Genomic DNA, 21,941 nt, shown 5'->3' with positions numbered 1-21,941 from the left:
CACACTGCGCATTGCGGCGCAATCTCTGATTGCGGACTGAAACTACAAGGGTCCATCTGTCTTGGAACCAAAATTTATTACAGTAAAACCTCGTTAATTCGAAGTCGTTGGGACTCAAAAATCGGACTTCGAATTACATGTTTTGAATTAACCGCCTATTCGCAATTCAGAAGTACCAACCCTCGCCCCGTTACAAAATATTCTAAGGCCCATTCCTGCATGCAGTTAACCTTGATTCACAATTTAAACCTTTCCAATGCCATGAAAAAAGAACTATTTCCAAAATGTATCCAAGAAGGTGCATTTGCAGTATTCAAATAATGCACTTGGATATCTCACTGGCAAACATAACCTCACGCAACGAAAGGAAAAAAAAAAAAAAAAAAAAAAAGGCATGATTCAAAGACGAGGAGAAATCTATGCTGGCTCCCATGTGCAAATGCTTTATTTATTGGATTACTATACTCTATGCATTTTAGATGCCTTGTATTTGCACAGAAAGTACCCGATGCCCTTAAAATCGAACTTTCCTATGACTCTATCCTTGTACGATTTCCCACTATGGCACTTCTCTCGTTCTTGAGAAATGTAAACACTTGCCGCGTCACAAAGTATTCTAAGACCCATTAATACATGCAATCACCTCGATTCACAATTTAAACCTTTCAAATGCCATGGAAAAACCGTTTTCCGGAATGTGTCCAACAAGGTGCATTTACAATGTTCAAATAATGCACTTGGATATCTCACTGGCAAACATAACCTCATGCAACGAAAAAAAGAAAAAAAAGAAAAAAGCACGATTCAAAGACGAGGATAAATTATGCTGGTTCCCCTGTGCAAATGCATTACTTTTTGGATTTCTGTACTGTGTGCATTTAGATGCTTTGTACTGGCATGGAAAGTGCCCAACGCCCTTAAAACATTCTGGCTTATCGAACTTTCCTATGACTAGGGGATAAATTTTCTCGCTTCCATGCGCATTGCAACGCATTACAATGACCCCCATCCCCCACCCTTGCACGATTCTCCAGCTGGCTCTTTCTCCTTTAAAACCATAAGACCGTTTGGGCTCGCATTAAAAGAAAGCAATGCAGTTACATCGGCAATGACAATGTTGTTTGGTGCCTACGAATTTATTATATAAGCCATGCTTTTTCGTTAACTCTCGGCATCGCCAGTGTTCGCGGATTCTGTTTTACCGCACACTGCCTGTTGCGTGATATTACAGCGTTCTTTAAAATATTGAATACAAAAGAATTCCTAGTTCATTCAATTTAACAATCATGAAGCGCAATGTAGATGCACCAAAGTGAGTGTAAGTGCGGAAAGCTACCCCTCCACGTTCCGGAACACGTGTTCTATTATGACGTGGATAAATTTCGAGTTGAAATTATTCTGTAACATACTATTGTTTCAAATTAAAAGTCTGAATTTCGGTAATGGGGCCGACATTGTACTTCGAAATATGAATTATCCGTATTTCGAATTAAACAATTTAAATAACATGCAAAACTGTATCTCATGTTTCCGGGAACGAGAGCTTCTTCGAATCAGACGGGATTTTGGATTAACCGATTTCGAATTATCGAGGTTCTACTGTATTGACTTTCATCTCTATTGTATTATATGCTCTTTGGTACTGACCCCAGTTGGAAAGACGGAATAGTTCAGGAATAATACTGGGCTAAGATAGGGGAGTGTGCTGTTACCTCTTTTGTTTATTATGGTAATGGATGAAACTGTAAAGGAAACAAAGGAAGCCTATGGAGATAAAGGGATGAAGATACTGCTATTTGCAAATAATGACGTGATCCGGGGAAAGAACAGCAAAGAAGTGCAACAACTACATATAATAAATGAAAAAATTGAGAAGTATGGCATGAAAATCAGTACAGATAAGAACAAGACTATTGTGATGTCGAGAGGGGAAAGACAAGGAAAGGGCAGTGTGAAAATTGGAAGTCAGAGTCTGGAAATTGTGGACAGCTTAAAATTCCTAGGAAGTATTACTTGGATTTCGACTAGTAGCCAAGAGAGTAGAATTCAAGCCAGTGAGATGAAATTCCTAAGAAGTATGATAGGAAAGACAAGGAACGACAGAGTGAGCAATGAAGATGTTAGGAAGGAAGTTGGGATAGGAAAGCTACATGAGAGAGTTGAAAAGAATAAACTAAGGTGGTTTGGACATGTAAAGAGGATGGAGGAGAATAGAATTCCAAGACAGATGCTGGAGGCAAAGTGCAATGGCAAGAGAGCAAGAGAAAGACCTAGAACAAGGTGGATTGAATCAGTGAAGAGTGGCATAAGAAGACAAAATTTAGACTGGGACAAGATCGTGGAAGAGGAGTGGTGGAAGGAAAGAGGAAGATGGAGAATTGCCACAAATACCCCGACCCAGCAGGAGCTGAATAAGGGGAAATGATGATGATGATGATGATGATGAAGAATGTGGGAGATGCACAAGTAGCAACCAGTTCCCATGATTTACACCTAATTCTCACCTCTTCAAATGGTTCATGAATGACAGAATCCTGCTGCCAATCTGCAGTCCGCCACACTCGCAGGGTTTTGTCGTCAGACTGGGAGGCGATGTATTTTCCAACAGGGTCCCACGCTACACCTTTCACCAAACCTGAGTGCCCTTTTAAAACAGCAACCATTTCTGAAACATAAGTTGAAAAAAAGTCAAATGTACATCCAATTATCTTGGTCTATTCACCATGCAAGGGTGCAGATGAGGATCAAGTCGACAAGTTTTATGAAGCACTGAGTGGCATCTTTGTCAGGGTAAACAGCAAGGATATGATAGTGCTAATGGGCAATACCAATGCAAGAGCTGGAAATAAAACTGAAGGATATGAGAAGGTGATAGGTAGGTATGGGGAAGATATGGAAGCTAATAGGAATCGGAAATGTTTACTGGACTTCTTTGCTAGTGCTGGATTAGAAGTTACCAACACATTCTTTAGGCATAAAGCTGTTCACCGCTACAGATGGAAGGGCAGGGGCACAAGATTCATAATAGACTATATCATAAAAGATTCTGAACTTGCGAAATATGTTAGGAATGTGCAGGTATTCCAGGGATATATTTATGATAGAGACCACTTTCTGATCTGTAGTGAACTAAGTATCTCTAAGCCTAGGATAGAGAAAGTGAAATCTGTCTGCAGAAAAATAAGAGTAGAAAATCTCCAGGATGCAGAAATTAGACAGAAATTACATGGATATGATACTGTAGATTCAAGAAAGAAGGAAAGAAAGAAAGAAAGAAAGAAAGAAAGAAAGAAAGAAAGAAAATAAAAATTACAAGAACCTGGCATTTTCAGAGCATTCCAGACGATCACAGTGTTATCAACAGAACAGGATGCCAACCAGGCATCATGAGGGGACCATGCCATATCGAGGACATCACCGTTGTGTCCACGTAGGGTGTTGCTACATCTCCATGTTTCCACATTAACTTTTCCGCCACCTCCAAACACAGCCGTATTTCCTGTAAAAGAAAAAAAAAAAAGGATATACAATATGTCTACACCACAAAAGATGGTGGGAGGCAGAGTGGATAAGAAGAGAAAGCGATCTACAACTCAATAAATAAGTTGCCAAGACATTTACATAACTTTTATAGATACATTACTATTTATTTAAATTTTTTAGCCAACATAGGACTACTTAGTCAGGTTTATGGAGGTTTTCTTCTTTTTAATAATAATAATAATAATAATAATAATAATAATAATAATAATAATAATAATAATTTCGTGTGGCTATTTCTAGCCGAGTGCAGTCCTTGTAAAGCAGACCCTCCGTTGAGGGTGGGCGGTATCTGCCATGTGTAGGAAACTGCGTGTTATTGTGGTGGAGGATAGAGTTATGTGTGGTGTGTGAGTTGCAGGAATGTTGGGGACATAACAAACACCCAGCTCCCAGGCCACTGGAATTAACCAATGAAGGTTTAAAATCCCCGACCCGGCCGGGAATCGAACCCGGGACCTTCTGAACCGAAGGCCAGCACGCTGACCATTCAGCCAACGAGTAGGACATAATAATAATAATAATAATAATAATAATAATAATAGTAAAGTAAGTAAGAAAGTAAGTAAGTAAGTAAGTAAGTAAGTAAGTAAGTAAGTAAGTATGTAAGTAAACTCATGTCCTCATCCCGAGGTGGTGCAGCTCTTTTCAGGCACACCCCCATTGGAGGTGAACTACATGTACCATTTCAACCACATACCAGCCCTCCTGCCATTCTTAAATTTCTTGCAGTACCGGGAATCGAACTCAGGCCCCCGAGGACGGCAGCTAATAACACTAACCGTTACGCTATGGAGGCGGAAATAATAATAATAATAATAATAATAATAATAATAATAATAATAATAATAATAATAATAATAATAATAATAATAATAATAATGTTATTGGTTTTACCTCCCAATAACTACTGTTATGGTTTTCAGAGACGCAAAGGTGCCAGAATTTAGTTCCGCAGGAATTCTTTACATGCCAGTAAATCTACCAACACGAGGCTGACATATTTGAGCTCCTTCAAATACCTGCCAAGTTGGGTCAGAAAACCAGCACTTCAACCGTCTGAGCCACTCAGCCTGGCAGGACAGTAAAGGCATAAGTCTATAATGAAGATGTATAACAATAATAATAATAATAATAATAATAATAATAATAATAATAATAATAATAGACCAAAACTTTGGCAAAATGCCTATGCTTTATTTTTACAAATATCATTAAAATGATTTTAGAAAAGTTAATTTTGGGATCTAGGGTTGTATAGAGGTCTATTAATGGTACCTCTTTTTGTTAGACTGAAAGAAGTAAATCCCATCCATTCCGCACACAATAATTGGTGCACATAATTTTTGAAAAGTTCATTAACCAAGGCATCTAGCAACTATAAAATAGATGTAAGCCCACCTGGTATTTTTTTTTTTTTTTTTTTTTTTTGCTAGTTGCTTTACGTCGCACCGACACAGATAGGTCTTATGGCGACGACCACCTGGTATTAGGATCAGAATTGTATTGACTTCTACAATTTGTTTATTGATCAGTTCAGCTAAAATGGCCATGAAAACTGTCTGGAACACGCAGAGCTTATTTATGAAGTAAAGATCCAGGGAGCTGATCCTATACTCACACACCCTTCTTATGTAAGTATATGGGAACGCCTAGGACCAGACAATGAATTATACGTAAATGAAGGAAACCAAGAGGAACAAATAACTGTTCAGTCCAAAAAGAAGTCAATGGAAGATTTTGGTAATGACCTGGAAGATGTAGGTCAAGCAGCAGGGAAACCCTTCTGTACAGTAATAAAGAATCTCAAAAAGGGAGAGAAAATGTAATGAATAGGGTAAATCAGGGGAACTCAATAGTATATCCCCGGGAATCACTGGATGGGTGGAAGGAATATGTTGAAAATCTTCTCAACATAAAAGGAAATCTGAGTATTTCTGTAATCTTTCAACTTTGCTGCGCCTGTGGCCTTAATTAAGGCACGGCCCCAGCATTTGCCTGAGGTGAAAAAAACAACAATTATTCAAATAAAGAACTCAACTGGATGTCAAGACAAATAAATATTTCTGTACCTGTAGCATATTTGCTTATCTTCCATATCATCACAACCTTATCATCTCCGCCTGAAGCTAGGAACTTGCCCGAAAAACTCCACCGCACGCAGTTCACGCAGGCTGAAACAAGGACACATTCGGATATTGTTACTTCATTTTGGGCTTAAGATTAGTAACAGAATGGAAAAAATAAGTATCAAATCAAATATATAAAAACAGAAACCTGAGTAAGAACACACAACAACAGAATAAACACAAAGGCAGGTCATTGAGGGAAGAAGGAATGAAGGAAAGAAGAGACGAAGCAGGAAGCTTGTAGTGACTGTTGATATTGTCCGGCTCCATGGCTAAATGGTTAGCATGCTGGCCTTCTGTCACAGGGGTCCCGGGTTCAATTCCCGGCAGGGTGGGGAATTTTAACCATAATCGGTTAATTTTGCTGGCACGGGGGCTGGGTGTATGTGTCGTCTTCATCATTATTTCATCCTCATCACGACACGCAGGTCGCCTACGGGAGTCAAATCAAAAGACCTGCATCTGGCGAGCCAAACTTGTCCTCTGACACTCCCGGCACTAAATTAAAAGCCAAACGTCATTTCATTTTTTACTGTTGATATTGTGATCGTAGCTATCGAACCTGTAGTTTTACATGGAATCTGAGCCATAGGGGCATGACAATTTCAAAATTCCCACACACCATATTTACTTGCCTATAACACTTCCCTTCAATTTTTTACTATTATCGAGAAGAAAAAATGGTGCAACAGCCCCGAAGGGCCATGGCCTACCAAGCGACCGCTGCTCAGCCCAAAGGCCTGCAGATTACGAGGTGATGTGTGGTCAGCATGAAGAATCTTCTTGGTCATTATTCTTGGCTTTCTAGACCGGGGCCGCTATCTCACCGTCAGATAGCTCCTCAACTGTAATCACGTAGGCTGAGTGGACCTTGAACCATCCATCAGATCCAGATAAAAATCCCTGCCCTGGCTGGGAATTGAACCCAGGGCTTCCGGGTAAGAGACAGACATGCTATCCCTACACCGCAGGACCGGCACTTTTAAGAAAAGGCTACGGAATAAATGATAAGGAATCTGTCAACTAGACGACAGCCCTAAATGCAATGCCATCATTGGTGACAGACTGAACACCTACTGCAATCACATAACCTGGGTTGACAAAGTGAGCAGTAAGTAAGAACTGAGGTGTATGGGAAATTTTCAACGAGACAATGAAAAATACAGGAAATGGCATCAAGGTGTACCAAACAACAACCTGAGATATACCAATGACCATTTTCACTGCCGGGAGGAAAACTGACATATTTTTGATCCAGTTCCCCACCTATGTGATAATCTCTTTGGCAAATAACAAAACACAGCATGAATATCGAACCCACATCATATGACATCCAGAGAAATACAGTCTCTTACACATCATCATGAAAGGTAAAAATAAAGGCAACCAAGGTCCTGGCAGAAGAGCATTGTGGCTAAAGGATCTGAAGGACTGGTATGGAAAATCTAATTTCAAGCTGTTTCAAGTACCTGTTAATAAAAGCATGATCAGCAATGTGAAAAATGAACTAAACAGACATTCTTTTAAAAGAAAGAAAAGTGTAATGTTCTACATGCAGGCTGCTATGACCAACTTCCTTCTTATTGCTTTAGAAAGTCCAAGCTGTAGGGGGTCAATAGAGCACAATGATCATCATGGAAGTTATGTTTTACAGTCAGAAGATTACGAAAAATTATAGTTTACAAAATCTAATTTCCACAACAAGTGGCATACTTTTGGCTCAGTTCCTCACCTAGGTGGTTATCCATTTGGCAAAGCATCTTGGGAACATTTTCATCATTTTCCACATCTTCATTAACAATTGGAGCCATGTTCCAAATGACGATTCTTCCTGAATCTTCCCCTGTAATAAAATAACACACAAATTTGCAATGAGTATATGTAACAGATGAGCCTGTTGGAAAAGAAAGAAAGAAATACAGTAGAAACTTGATTATTTGTGTTAATGGATGGCACATGGTGAACAGTTAACTGAAAAGAACGGATAATCGGTATCACCAATTTTAATGGAATTTGAACTACCAAGATACCATCATAAAATACATTAAGCCTGCACTGTTGTAATACCAATGACTGTGATGCTAAATGAACCGTGAATTTTTCTCCCTCGTCGTTCACCTTCGTTATTTTGAATTTCATGAACTATGACAGATCGATCTGTATTTTATATTATTTGTGTGTATGATCCTTACTTGTCTATTAATAAATTATATTTTTCCCCTTCCCCTTTATGGCCCCAGGGAAAAGGGAAGTTTTCTTCCACCCTGGTGTACTCCTCTATTCTGGTCGGCTTCTTCCCTTCACGCCCCAGCTCGATTGGAGAGGGGGCGTGGCACGTATATACTGGGGTCAGTGCCTCTAGCAGAGGCTCCCTGACATCGGCTGTGTATGAGTAACTTGGCTTGGCTGATAGCGTGGGCTTGCCCTGCTCGCTCCTCGATCCCAGGCCGTCTACAGGTGTGGAGGAAAGAAGTTTGCTTCTCGAGATTTCTTTTGGGCTAAGCGAGGGAGAATTTTTCTATCCTGGAAATGTATTGTTCTATTGTAATTGTTTAAGGGGAAGCCTACGGGTGTAGTTACAATAAAAGAATTAATTCTTTAGAAGTCATGTTAATATATTAGATTGTTTGCCTCCAATATAGTCTGTTTTAGTAACTTTTATAAGATTGGTTGGAAGGCTGAGCCCCCGTATGTTACATTCTAACTATGAGTTAGCTAGAAAATTTATAATGTCCAATAACGGACCATTTATATTTGGTATTATAAATTTACTCATTCGGAACAAATATTTCAGATTCACTATGGGAATCAACATCTATATCATCTGATGGCCAAGCAGGCATCAATTTTTGGTAATGAGACAAAGTCTCTCATAGTGCATTGGCACTGCCGGTGGCTACAATTAGCCTATGCAGTGGCCTCCACGCTATGCACTAGCCAGCGTCTTGGTAGGTGTGCTAGGTACCAACTGATGAGCCCAGCCTAGCACACGAGGGCGAAACGCTGGCAACCAGGAATGAGTTAGATGAAAAATTTATAATGTCCAATAACGGACCATTTATATTGGTATTATTAATTTACTCATTCGGAACAAATATCTCAGATTCCCTATGGGAATCAACATCTATATCATCTGATGGCCAAGCAGGCATCTGTATCATCACCTTTCTTTAACCGTTCAATTATATTCACTTTATTTTCAACAGCTGAAACTACAGATTTTCCTCCACAGTCTTGTCACTAGCTGTACCTAGCCAATCCCGACTAACTGTCTTGCCACAAGCCAAATCTAAGTTTCTAAGTTGGTAGCCTTGTATAGCACACTGTGATGTAGTCCAAGCCAAAGCACGTTGTATCTCTAATCTATGTTTCATAAAGGGTCAATGGAAGCTTTACCTTCGGAGGTTAGAAAGTGAAAGGTAAATGTTCACTTTAGGTTTCCTTGCTTTGCACTCAAGTGTCAGAAACTATGACATGATGTATCGTCCATTTTTGTTAATACCGGAGACGGACAGTGACCCAGCTAGGGTGGCTTCTGATTGCCGTGCACAGCGAAATGTTTACCATACGGTGTTCTGACAAGTGTGAATGAGTTTAACCTTGCAAAATGATAAAATTTACACACCCAGAGATATTACACGCTAGTTGTAAGGTACAATTCAGGAAATAGGAAAGACAAGCATAGCTACCCCCTGCTACATGCACCGTGGACTGAGAGTAGACACGTAATGTCATTCGTCGATAATGGAAAGAATAATAAAGTACGGTAAGCTACTCATTTAACGTTGCACTAACACATCAAAGACAGCAGCCGTGGCCTTAATTAAGGTACAGCCCCAGCATTTGCCTGGTGTGAAAATGGGAAAACATGGAAAACCATCCTCAGGATTGCTGACTGTGGGATTTGAACTCACCCAAATGCAAGTTTACAGCTCTGCGACCCTAATCACACAGCCAACTCACTCGGTACAATAAAGTACACTAGTGTCAGAAAGTTTAGACTCACCTGCGAAAATTAATAATTTTCTTAAACAATTGTTTTCTGTGTGATAATAAGTGGTATTTTAGTTCTGTTACTTATGTATGGATGCTTTCAGCACTTTCATAAAGCTATTTCAGTGCAGATTGCAAGATTTTACTTTATCTTTTCAAAGAAGTTGACAGATTTCTGGTCTCCAGCTCTTACTGCCTGATTCTACCTGGATAACTTCCGGCCCTTTCCCAAGTAATAAACATGCCACTCTCATATGATTACTTGGATAACTTCCGACCCTTTCCCATGTTATAAACATGCCTCTCTTACATGATTACTTGTCCTTCTTGTTTCCTCGTTGTCTTGGAAGTCGACAGTTAGCCTATAGAAGTTATCCTGAGCAGTTGTATGTTAATCTCTGTACCAGATTGTTTATTTTCTACATTGTTTTTATCTGGGCATAACTACGGTAACAACACACATAAAACAAACGAATATGGGGAAGGAGGTTAATATAACCCAAGAAAACAGAGCCAAGGCTTGTGCTTATAAAGAAATTGGGTGGTCAAACCGAAAAATTGAAAATTTCAGAGTGCAGCGTTCGCAGAGCAGTGAAACGCAGAAAGGAAATGGCTAGTCATGAGGATCGACCACGCAGTCCAAGGAAGACTTCTAAAATTGAAGATAACCATATTTTAATCCCCTGCAAGCGTGACACAAGGCGTACAAAAGTAGATATTTGCTCAGAGATAAATAAAGCAAGAGAACAACCTGTGTCTGTGACAACAGTGAAAAATCATCTGCTTGAGGCAGGATTGTTGGGCCGCGTAGCAGCACGGAAACCATTGTTGAAAACTGTACACAATCAGAAAAGGCTACAATGGGCCAAAATGCATGCTAACTGGACCCCTGAACAATGGAAAAGCGTGCTTTGGACGGATTATAAATTTGAAAAATTTGGTTCCCATTGTTGCCGCCCCGGCGAAAGGGATATGGAATCCTGCATAATTCCGTCTGTCAAGCATGGAGGAGGAAATGTGATGGTGTGAGGATGTTTTGGAAATAATCAGGTCGGTTATTTGGTGAAAGTAGAGGGAATACTGGAAAAGAAACAATATCACCGTATCCTTTCGTGCAATGCGTGATCTGGAATGAAGCTTATTGGTGAAGGATTTGTTCTACAGCAGGACAATGATCCTAAACACACCTCTCATTTGTGCAAGCAGTACGTGGAAAGGAAACAAGCTGAAGGAAAATTGGAATAAATGGTCTGGCCTCCTCAATCACCCGATCTGACACCTATTGAACTTTTATGGGAAGAACTTGACAGGAAAGTGAAAGAAAAGGCGCCAGGCAGTGTGGATGGGTTGTAGCAATGTCTCTTAGAAACCTGGGGATGTATAAATTCCGAGACTTTGGAAAAATTAACAGCTAGAATGCCAGGTATCTGTAAAGCAGTAATCAAAGCAAAGGGTGGACACATTAATGAACAGGCAGTGTCATTGCTTAAGATGTTGTGATTGTGTTTCTACCTCCCTGTGAATGATCAGTGTAAAGGAAAATCTAGTGAAATGTGTAATAAAAGTAGTTAGTTCTAAAAACATAGGTATTTCCATGTTGATTTTCAACAAATAGCCCCTATCTTTCATGGAAAGTGAAAATTCATGGGTGAGTCTAAACTTTCTGACGCTAGTGTATGTTTGTGATTGTTGACTTTGAATAGCTTGCCTTTCTTCCATGATGGAACACCAATTAGCAGGTGAAGTTAAAAGATTTTACGCAACCTAAAATTAGTATTAAGAAAAGAAAAAAAAAGGAAGTCATGTCTTCACTGCAGAATGCCAATCTATATGTGTGTATGTAGTTGGGAAAGCATACAGATCGTTACATGTCATAAAGAGGCTACTTAAAGGATGCAACAAAGAATTAAAAGAGAAAAGTTACTTAAGTATGGTATGTTCATTATTGGAATATACAAACAGTGTTTAGGATCCACACCAGGAAAACCTAATAAAATAAAAAAACAGATGGTATGCAGTGGAAAGCAGCAAGATTTGTAATAGGGGATTTCAGGAGAAAAAGTAGTGTATGAGAAATGTTAGAGAAACTTGAGTGGAAAGCTTTAAGTAAGAGAAGGGAGAAAACTAGACTTATAGGATTACATAGAGCCTATACAGGAGAGGAAGCATGGAGGGAAATCCATGAGAGGCTTCATTTGAAAAATAAGTATATCGGCAGGGCTGACAACAAGTATAAAATTAGACGGGATTTTGCCAGAAACAATTGGGGTAAATTTTCATTCATTGGGAAGGGTGTGAAGGAAAGGAACAGTTTACCTGGGGAAGTGTTTGATCCTTTTCCAAAATCTGTACCGATATACAAATGTTAGACAGCATTCGACCTGTGTAGGTAATTGTAAATAAAAATTCTTTGTGAATAAATTAATTCCAACCCCTTGTCTATGAAGACTGGACAGCTGAAGTAGGGGACTGACTGTAGGAGTGAAGTACAGTGGGGACTTTGAGGGTCCTGGGACTGCTACGGTAGCTGTGAAGGCCCTTCAGGAACTCTGAAAAGCAGTGGCAAAACAGTTCCTCGTTAAGACGCAGCAGATTGTTATGCAGGTTAGGTACCAAAATGGGTTAAAAAAGCAATGTAAATTTAAATCTTATAGCAGTTGTATAGTATTTTTTTGAAGTGATTCCATATACTGTATATGAATTGATCATGTGTGTAAGTACAGAAGATATTATGAGCAGAATTTTAAAAAATAATATAAATTTATTAAGGATGAGCTGTGTTTAGCAGAAAAATTGTGAATAAATTGTGAATGTAAATTGTATAAATGTCTCCTTTTCTTTTTAATTTAAAATTTAGTTGTTGAGAACAATGTATTTTTGTCTATCATTTGCAGATAGCCACCTCATTTGCAAAGTATTTTAATTGGATTTGAAAGATTTAGTTATGTTCGTGGACTCTTGTACCCGAGTGTTTTAATTTCAAGATTTTTTTTTTTGTTTGTTTGTTTGTTACCTGCTTTACGTCGCACTGACACAGTCAAGATATCTTACTGAAATTAATACACCAATTACTGTGTTTACATTATTAATTTGTTTAATGCTCCTGGATATGTAAATGACTCCACGAGAGGTGAAACTAGACTCTCTTAATATCAAGAGTGCGCTCATTCTTTTTTGGAGCGACTGTATAATCCTTTTAAAAAATTGAGATTAATTAAATTATGTTTTTTCCTAAATTTTATTTTTTATTCATATATCATATCATCAGACTGAAGACCTTAACAGTTATAATAAAAAATAATCTTAAAAAATGACAAATTCTTTTCATACATGTTTAATGTCGCAGTAACCACATCGAAGGTTTTGTGTGATGCAAGGATGGCTAAGGGGTAAGAATGAGAATTTAGCATCCATTGCCTTAATTAAGGTACAGCCTCAGCATTTGCCTGGTGTGAAAATGGGAAACCACGGAAAACCATCTTCAGGGTTGCTGACAGCGGAATTCGAACCTATCACCTCCCGAATGCAAGCTCATAGTTACGCAACCCGAACTGGGTAGCCAACTTGCTCGGTGAAATGACATGTACAGCCTGAAACAACTGATCACAGAGGGCAGAATAGAACTGAAACAAAGATGTGGGCAGAGAAGATTGTCTTGGCTGCAGAACCCAGCAGATGGGGCTTCATTAATTCCATTCCTGATCTGGCTGAAACTGGAAACATATATAGTTATCTATGTGTAGTACCAACACTTCCGGAACAGTCTGTACCCCTAGACCACGCGCTATGTCAACCAGGAGGAGCTCACCCGCTACACGGTCTCTACGGCCGACGAGAATTTTAATTTGAAAGTCCGGTATATATTGGTCAAGACATTTATTTCTTACTTGCCCAAACACCCTAGATACTCGTCCTTTCGGAATAGCGCTACAACTTTTATACCTGATCATAAAAATCGTGAACAAAAGACTTAGGTTTTTGAAACCAGGAGCTGAAGAGGCCAGGAGCTATCTTCTAACCGATTTCTAACAAATTATTGACATGGTTCAGAAAATTGTCATCTAATAAACTACTATCTTTGTTTTAAAAAATGTTCTAGGACAGGTAAAGTACAACTTAAAGAATAATGGTCCTTGTTTCATTCAAAGTAGCCCCTTCATGTCTCCAAAGGTTTTGAAAGCAGCCTGGGAAAGTTGTTTCTGATGTGCTTTTCAGATTACATTCATTGTTGCACCCTTCCGAATAGCTGCAATGCCCTTATGCTGCTTTCCTAATAGCATTCTTTTCAGCCAGAGAAACATGAAGGAATAGAACAGTGAAATATCAGGAAAATATGGAAGAAGAGAACTCTGAAAGGAAGATGACATATGGACACTGCAACCATCTAGAAGGCTGAAGTGAAAAGCTTCTGAGACGGGTTCCAAAACATTCCAAAATAGCAGCAACTACTTTGTATGGAACAAAGACCACTAGTTCAATACCTACTTTCTTATTTCTACCTGAATTTTTTATAACAAAGGCTATAACTAATGTAGACCTAAGCAAATCATATGGCAGCATTTTGTCACCACCAAAACTTCAGTCATAACCTACCTTGGCCTCCAGTGGCAAATCTTGAGCCATCAGGATGAATATCAACTGAGAAAATTGGTAACTCTGAAAGAAAGAGAAAAACAAGCATATATTTAATAACAGTTTGTTAAAACATAGATACATTTTCATGGTATACCTTTCAGCATTCAGTCACAGATTAGGTGCAAAAGCAAGATTTAACTGTGGCCACCTTGAAGAGAAAGAGTGACTAAATCACTTTATTTTCATACCCCAACCGACCATGTGCCTGCACAAACCTATATTTATTGTTACTGTTTCTAATAGTGCCGGCCCCGTGGTGTAGGAGTAGCGTGCCTGCCTCTTGCCCCGAGTTTGATTCCCGGTCAGATCAGGGATTTTTACCTGGACCTGAGGGCTCGTTCGAGGTCCACTCAGCCTATGTGATTAGAATTGAGGAGCTATCTGACGGTGAGATAGCAGCCCCGGTCTAGAACGCCAAGAATAACAGCCGAGAGGATTCGTCGTGCTGACCACACGACACCTCGTAATCTGCAGACCTTCGAGTTGAGCAGTGGTCAGTTGGTAGGCCAAGGCCTTTCAGGGGTGTAGTGCCATCAGTTTAGTGGTGACTGATGTTTTAAGGCAGTGATTTTTTGTTCACAGCGTCCTAGCTAGTGCATGATTTTCCTAATGAGCCCTAAGTCAAAACAGGCTGAACAAATACAGTCTTCAACTTCTAAAGAATCATCTACTGTATATAACCAGCAATAATGCCTTGGTCAAAATTGCATAATCTTTCTAAATTTATAATGTAATGTGTTTATTGACATGTATACTGTAGTAATGCATTTTGTGTGGTATACTTTGTCCTGTGGCAACCCATAAATTTGGAAGTATGAATAAATAAAAAATATTGTCCGGCTCTATGGCTAAATGGTTAGCATGCTGGCCTTTGATCCAAGGGGTCCCGGGTTCGATTCTTGGCCGGGTCAGAGATTTTAACTTTCATTGGTTAATTCTTCTGGGTTGGAGGCTGGGTGTTCGTGCTGACTTCATCATTAGAATTCATCTTAGGTACGTCTCCATCCTCGCAGAATGCACAGGTCGCCTATACGGCGTCAACTCGAAAGACATGCACCAGGCCACTCTGGAGGCCACACACTATTATTTATTTGTCTGGCTCCCTGGCTAAATAGTTAGCGTGCTGGCCTTTGGCCCAGAGGGTCCCAGGCTCGATTCCCGGCCAGGTCAGGAATTTTAACCTTCATTGGTTAATTCCGATGGCTCGGGGACTGGGTGTGTGTGTGTCGTCTTCGGCATTAGTAGGGCCCCATCCTCACAAAATACACAGGTCGCCTATACCAACTGATGAGCCCAACTTAGCACACTGGGGCAAAATGCTGGCAACCAGCAATGAGTTAGCTGGAAAATTTATAATGTCCAATAACGGACATTTATATTGGTATTATACGGTGACAACTCGAAAAACCTGCACCAGGCTTCTTCGGAAGCCACATGCCATTATTAAATTATTTAATTTTTTTTTAAATGATTAGAAATTTTACTTCATGACCTAAAAGCTGTGCCTTGTCAATATGACCACTCTTCTTTATCTTCTGCTGCTTGTTTCATCTTTGGATAACTTTCACATCCTGTTCTCCTCCTGATGTCCTCCAGATGCCTATACACCATTTCCTACATTGATCTCTCTTTTTCTTCCCTAATATTTTGCCATCCAAAATATTGGTAATGGAGCTGTTTTCTAGTGATACATCCAATAAATTTAATTATTTCTTTTTTATTATTTACTAGTGGTTTAACGTCGTACTAACGCATCGAAGGTTTTCAGCAAGGCAAGGATGGAAAAGGGTGAGAACTGGGAAGGTAGCAGCCATGGACTTAATTTATAACCCCAGCATTCGCCTCGTATGAAAACAGGAAAGCATGAAAAACCATCTTCCGGACTGTCGACAGTGGAGTTTGAATCCACCATCTCCCGAAAGCAAACTCACAGCTACTTTTGGTTGTTTCAACAGCTTTCTGTCCACCTGCATAGCAGAAGGGCTGCTATGTGGTTCAAATGGCACATGCAGCTCACCCCCATTGGTGATGTGGCTGAAAAGAGCTACACCACCCCAGAACGAGGACATGAATTTTAGTGTAATCAGCAAGGCGCGTGAGTGTACGCAGGACGGATCCCGCTCGAGGGAACAAAGGACATGGGGACTCCCGCAAAATACAATACAACGAAAGATCACTTTGTATTTTACACTGCATACAAGCTCTGTCCTATGTCAAACACTTGGAATATACTAGAAGAGTTTTCCCACAATTCTAAATTGTACATTGGTCCACCAGAGTATAAAAGAAGACTGCAACAAGACAACCCCACTTTTATTCATACATAGTGTGCAATAAGAAGTACAAGAAGAGAGTAACATTTAGACACCTAACAAGTGGATTCTTAAATCGCCACATTGTTTTTATTGTATTTTTTCATTTTCACATAATTCATAATATGAACAATGATATATTATATCACTGTTTTAGTATTTTTAGAATGTACTTTGGTCAATTTTAAATTAATATTAACCAGCTGAAGATGGTTCAGAACTGAAACATGTCCTGGTAAAAGGTGAAATAAATGTCTTTCCATTATTTCATTAATATAAAATATATTATAATTATCATTATGCACACAGTGAACAGATGCATACAGAGAATGTGGTAAAAACATGCACTATCGTAATTCATTCCGTGCTTTCTTAGTTGTTATGGCGTGGCCCCAGCTTTTCCTCTTATGGGGCATTTCTGTGTGCTCACGGTGAAGTATCCAGCAGTAGTCGCCCATCATCCGAACACCCCAAGTTCCCTGGTATCATCGTTCCATGTCCTTTATATACTGATGGAACCTTTCACCCTGTTCCTCACTTACAGCACCCAGGTTTGGAGGAAAAAAGTCAAGGTGAGATTGTAAAAAATGTAACTTCAAACTCATTGAGCATCCCAGCATTTTCAACTTCGTCAGCATGTTCTCCATTATGTCGACAAACTCTGGGCTGCGATTGTTTCCCAGGAAGTTTTGAACCACACACTTAAAGCCAGTCCAGGCTTCTCGCTCCACTGCATTCATTGAATTAAGGAAATCTTCATCTAGCATTACTTTCCGAATATCAGGACCATTGAACACACCCTCCTTCAGCTTAGCATCTGACAGGTTGGGGAACTTGTTACATAGATATTTGAAACAGTTGCCACACCTAGGTAATGCTTTGACAAACTGCTTCATTATGCCCAGTTTGAGGTGCAGAGGTGGCAAGAGTATTCTGTCTCTTTCCACTAGAGGGTCACACTTGATATTTTTGTCCCCTGGAACCAATTCCAACCTTCGAGGCCACTGCTTTTGCTCCCAAAGTTTGTCACGAGCACGACTGTCCCATTCACAGATGAAACATGGAAACTTGGGTATGCTTCTAGGACAACAGACCGTATATACCAACACTTTCAAATTGCCACACCCATCCAATTGTGATTCTCATAATGAATAGTAATAAGAAGCACCTTCATGTTGTCGTATGTTTCTTTCAGGTGCACAGAACGGCCGACAGGTATTGAGGCATGCATGTTACTATTGTGCAGCAGAACTGCCTTCAGGCTTCTTTAGATGAATCAATGAACAGTCACCGGGCATGTACGGAATGTTGAACTGACCCATCAAATCTTCTACATCACTGCAGTACACTAACACGTCATTTTGAGAAAAATATTACATGAATATCAAGTCCCTTTTTCTATAAAATGTAACGGACATTCCGGGTGCTAAGAAATGTCTTTCACGCAGTCTTGACCCTAGGAGCTCTGCTTTATCCTTTGACAGTCCCAGACCATGGACTAAATCATTTAGATCTGGCTGAGTGAAGAGAAGAGGGACCTCATCTGTGCCTACTTCAAAGTCAGTATCATCCGTCTCCTGCACGGCATCCATGTTATCACTATCATCCGTATCTAATGTTTGCAGAGGCTGTGGTATAGGTAAATCCGGGCCATGTGGAATAGGACGAATAGCTGAGCGAATGTTGTTCGGATACTCAATAGTCTTCTTGTTTTTCTTGTTGAAACCAGTTACCTTACAAGAGCAGAAGTAGCAGTCATTGGTATGATCCTGTTGCTCTCACCAGACCATAGGAATGCCAAATCGTAATGACTTCTTCTTTCCTGCCACCCACCATCGTAAATCTTCTACACACACAATGCACACAACCTGTGAAGCCCATGGTTTATCGATGTCGCCGAGTTTCACTCCGAAATAGGCATGGAAGACCTTTTTCACAAAAGTAGTAGGCCTAATGTTTCTTCGGTCTCTTTTCACCACAAGTTCACCACATATATAACAAAAACTGTTAGGAGAGTTTACACAACCTTGGGTAGACTAACACGTACTTCCTTCCACAAACACAATACAGTGACGGAAAGGCAGAGTCATTTGCAACGTGACAGCTCGCTACGTCCCACAAGGAGCGCAAGTGTTGAACAGCTGAAAGCAATGTACCGCTTCTGAGCTTCATATGGTGTTTTCATGTCTATTATAATAAACACTAAAACCCCATATGAAGCTCAGAATATCAATCAGAATATTATTATAATACCATTAAACTGCATTACCATTAATTACAAATTTATGCGATTTGTGCCAAAACTGTGGGTGAAACGATGTTTTCAGTATCATTTTCGAATTCAGGAGGTCGAAATACATACAGAACGCCTACATTTTCGAAAAAAGTTTTTGTGACCTTAAAATTTGTTGCATAGTGTATTAATCTCCTAGGAGTATTTGTAAGTCAATAAGGAACCATCATAAAGGTTATTGTGTGTAATGGAGTAAAGGAGTAATAATTATATTTATATGTAAGAAGGCAGACAAGAAGATACGTGATCATTATCAAGGAATCACACTCATATATCAGGTAGCAAAAATATTTGAAAGAGTACTAGAAAAGAGAAGAGAAAAAAGGTGGAATGACAATTACAAGAAGAGCAATATGACTTTTGAAATGAAAGATCAACAGTAGAATCCATCTTCAGTATGAAGCAGTTAATGGTAAAACATAGGAAGTACTGAGGAGATATGATGGCATTCCTTGATTTAGAAAAGGCTTCTGATAGTGTACCCACAAGCAAAGGTATAGAAAGTAATACTACAGAAAGGATATGGACAACAAATGACTTGCCGGGCTGAGTGGCTCAGACGGTTAAGGCGCTGGCCTTCTAACCCCAACTTGGCAGGTTCGATCCTGGCTCAGTCCAGTGGTATTTGAAGGTGCTCAAATACGACAGCCCAGTGTCGGTAGATTTACTGGAACGTAAAAGAACTCCTGCGGGACTAAATTCCGGCACCTCAGCGTCTCCGAAGACCGTAAAAGTAGTTAGTGGGACGTAAAACAAATATCATTATTATTAACAAATGACTTATGTGTAAGCAATGTACAAAAATTGTTGTAGTAGTGTCCAGACACATGTGGAGAGGACAGAATTGTTTTGGAATAAAACTGGACTACAGTATGGAAGTCTGCAGTCACTACTGTCATTCATAATGGTTATGGACAAAATTGTGAAGGATAAGTGTTAATTAGAAAGGGAGATGAAAGAAATAAAGAGACAAAACCTTGAAATTGTGCTTCAATTACTTGGGAAGTGAACTAATGCAGGATGCAGGACCGGACATGGAGATCAGTAAAAGGATTCAACAGGTAAATGCATTTTACCACAGCGTGAGAAACATGGTGTGAAGGAAGGAAGTACCAATGAAGTGTAAAGAAGTGTGTATAAGATGTACTATTTCCCAAAACTGACACATGCAGCAGAGACTGTGAGAATGATAAAAACACAGGAGAACAAAATCCATGCCAAGAAATGAAATTTTTAAGAAGTATGACAGGAAGGACAAGAAAGGACAGAGTAAGAAATGAGGACATGAGGAGGGAAATCAAACAGACAGAATGGAGAGGGATAAACTTAAGACGGTTTGGACATATTAAGAGGGTGAAGAAGGAAGGATGCCACAGTGAATGATGGAGACCCAGACAGAAACAGGGAGGGCAAGAGAGGGACCCGGATTAAGCACGGAAAACCACCTTCAGGGCTGCCAACAGTGGATTTCAAACCCACTATCTCCCAGATGCAAGGTCACAGCTGCATACCCCTAATCGCATAGTCCACACCTAGAAAAAGCTAGGAACTAAGAGATAGGGAATCTGCCACCTGGGCGACTGTCCTAAATGCAGATCAGTATTGACTGATTGAACTTGCCCGGTGAAGTGGAAAATTACATTTTTAAGAGACATTCTCGTGTATAAGGAAATAGCTTTTGCTGGCAAGATGTAGTGTTTACACTGCACTATGTCTTCTGATATGGGCTAGAACAAATTTGTTACTTTCATTGACCTGTCTCAGTCTCATCCTTGGCTTTGACAATATGAAAGTGACCGTGGTATGTGTGATGCTAGTAATACCATTCCTTATGCAGCCAGACCCTGTTATGAATGGTGTGAAAATGTCACTCATAGGGTCGGTTGGTGCATGCATTTCAGTGGGCTTGGCAGACTGATCTGTAATGGCAACTTCTGGCTCGGTGAGGAAAGCAACGGGAAACTACCTCACTCCTCACTTCCCTAGTATGCCTCTTCAGTGACGCCTAGGCTATCTATGACAGCTGTTGACGGAACTGTGGAGGATCAAACCAGCCTTAGTGCTGAATACCCAACACAAGGAAATAGCCATGGCAAGTGTGTGCACTGTCTATATTATGCTTTCAATTGATATATGTACTGTATGTTTACAATGCACTATGTATTCTGGTATGGGCTAGAGCAATTTTGTTACTTTAATTGATTTGTCTCAGTCTAATTCTTGGCTTTGACAATATAAAAGTGACTGAGGTATGAGCGATGTTAGTAATGTCATTCCTTATGCAGCCACTTCCTGCTATGAATGGTCAGAAAATGTTGCTCATAGGGTCAGTTGGTGCATGCATTTCAGTGGGGTTGGCAGACTGCTATGTAATAGCAACTTCTGGCTCAGTGAGGAAAGCACTCCTCTTTTTCCTAGTACGCCTCTTCCCTGATGCCTAGGCCATCTATGACAGCTAATGGTACAGCTGTTGAGGATCCCACGAGCCTTCAGGCTAAGGATTGAACATACACATATGTGTTTATTGAACGAATCAATGACTTCCCGCAATTACAGGTTGCCACAATGGACAAAGTATAGCGTATCAAGATACAGAACTTTTTATCCTATAGAAATATCAAGTAGTGAATATTTAAGAATAAACTTAAATACTGTATTTAAGTAGTCTACCTAATCAATACATATATAATTTATGTATAATCTATATATATATATATAAAATAAAAGTTTTGCCTATACATTGCTCAGAATTTGAAAAGAATGGTATTTCTGTATCGGTCATGTCCACAGCAACAAGGAAATGCACTTTTTAGTAATTTCTATCTGTATGTACATGCATCACGAGAAAACGGCTGAAGATTTTGTTTGTTTGTTTGCTATTTGTTTTACGTCACACCGACACAGATAGGTCTTATGGCAATGAAGGGACAGGAAAGGCCTAGGAGTTGGAAGGAAGCGGCTGTGGCCTTAATTAAGGTACAGCCCCAGCATTTTATTCCAAATTAGTAGTGAAGAGGGGTTCTCCTCTGGCTTGGAGGA

The 21,941-nt window shown here is 39.8% G+C and overlaps 1 protein-coding gene across 1 annotated transcript in view; it reads right to left on the bottom strand.

The window, feature by feature from the left end:
* Hira (histone cell cycle regulator-like protein) overlaps positions 1-21,941 on the bottom strand; it is a 235,811-nt gene that overhangs the window by 186,587 nt on the left and 27,283 nt on the right. Inside the window, exons 2-6 of the mRNA XM_068230932.1 lie at positions 14,256-14,318; positions 7,402-7,512; positions 5,613-5,714; positions 3,320-3,499; positions 2,505-2,665 (exon numbers count right to left, since the gene is read on the bottom strand). Coding sequence (XP_068087033.1) covers positions 2,505-2,665; positions 3,320-3,499; positions 5,613-5,714; positions 7,402-7,512; positions 14,256-14,318 — 617 coding nt within the window. The remainder of the gene's footprint in view (positions 1-2,504; positions 2,666-3,319; positions 3,500-5,612; positions 5,715-7,401; positions 7,513-14,255; positions 14,319-21,941) is intronic.

Source organism: Anabrus simplex, chromosome X (assembly GCF_040414725.1).
Source record: "Anabrus simplex isolate iqAnaSimp1 chromosome X, ASM4041472v1, whole genome shotgun sequence".
Classification (NCBI taxonomy): Eukaryota; Metazoa; Arthropoda; class Insecta; order Orthoptera; family Tettigoniidae; genus Anabrus; species Anabrus simplex.
The sequence above is the reverse complement of the archived record's forward strand: the minus strand, read 5'-3'. Positions and strand labels throughout refer to the sequence as shown.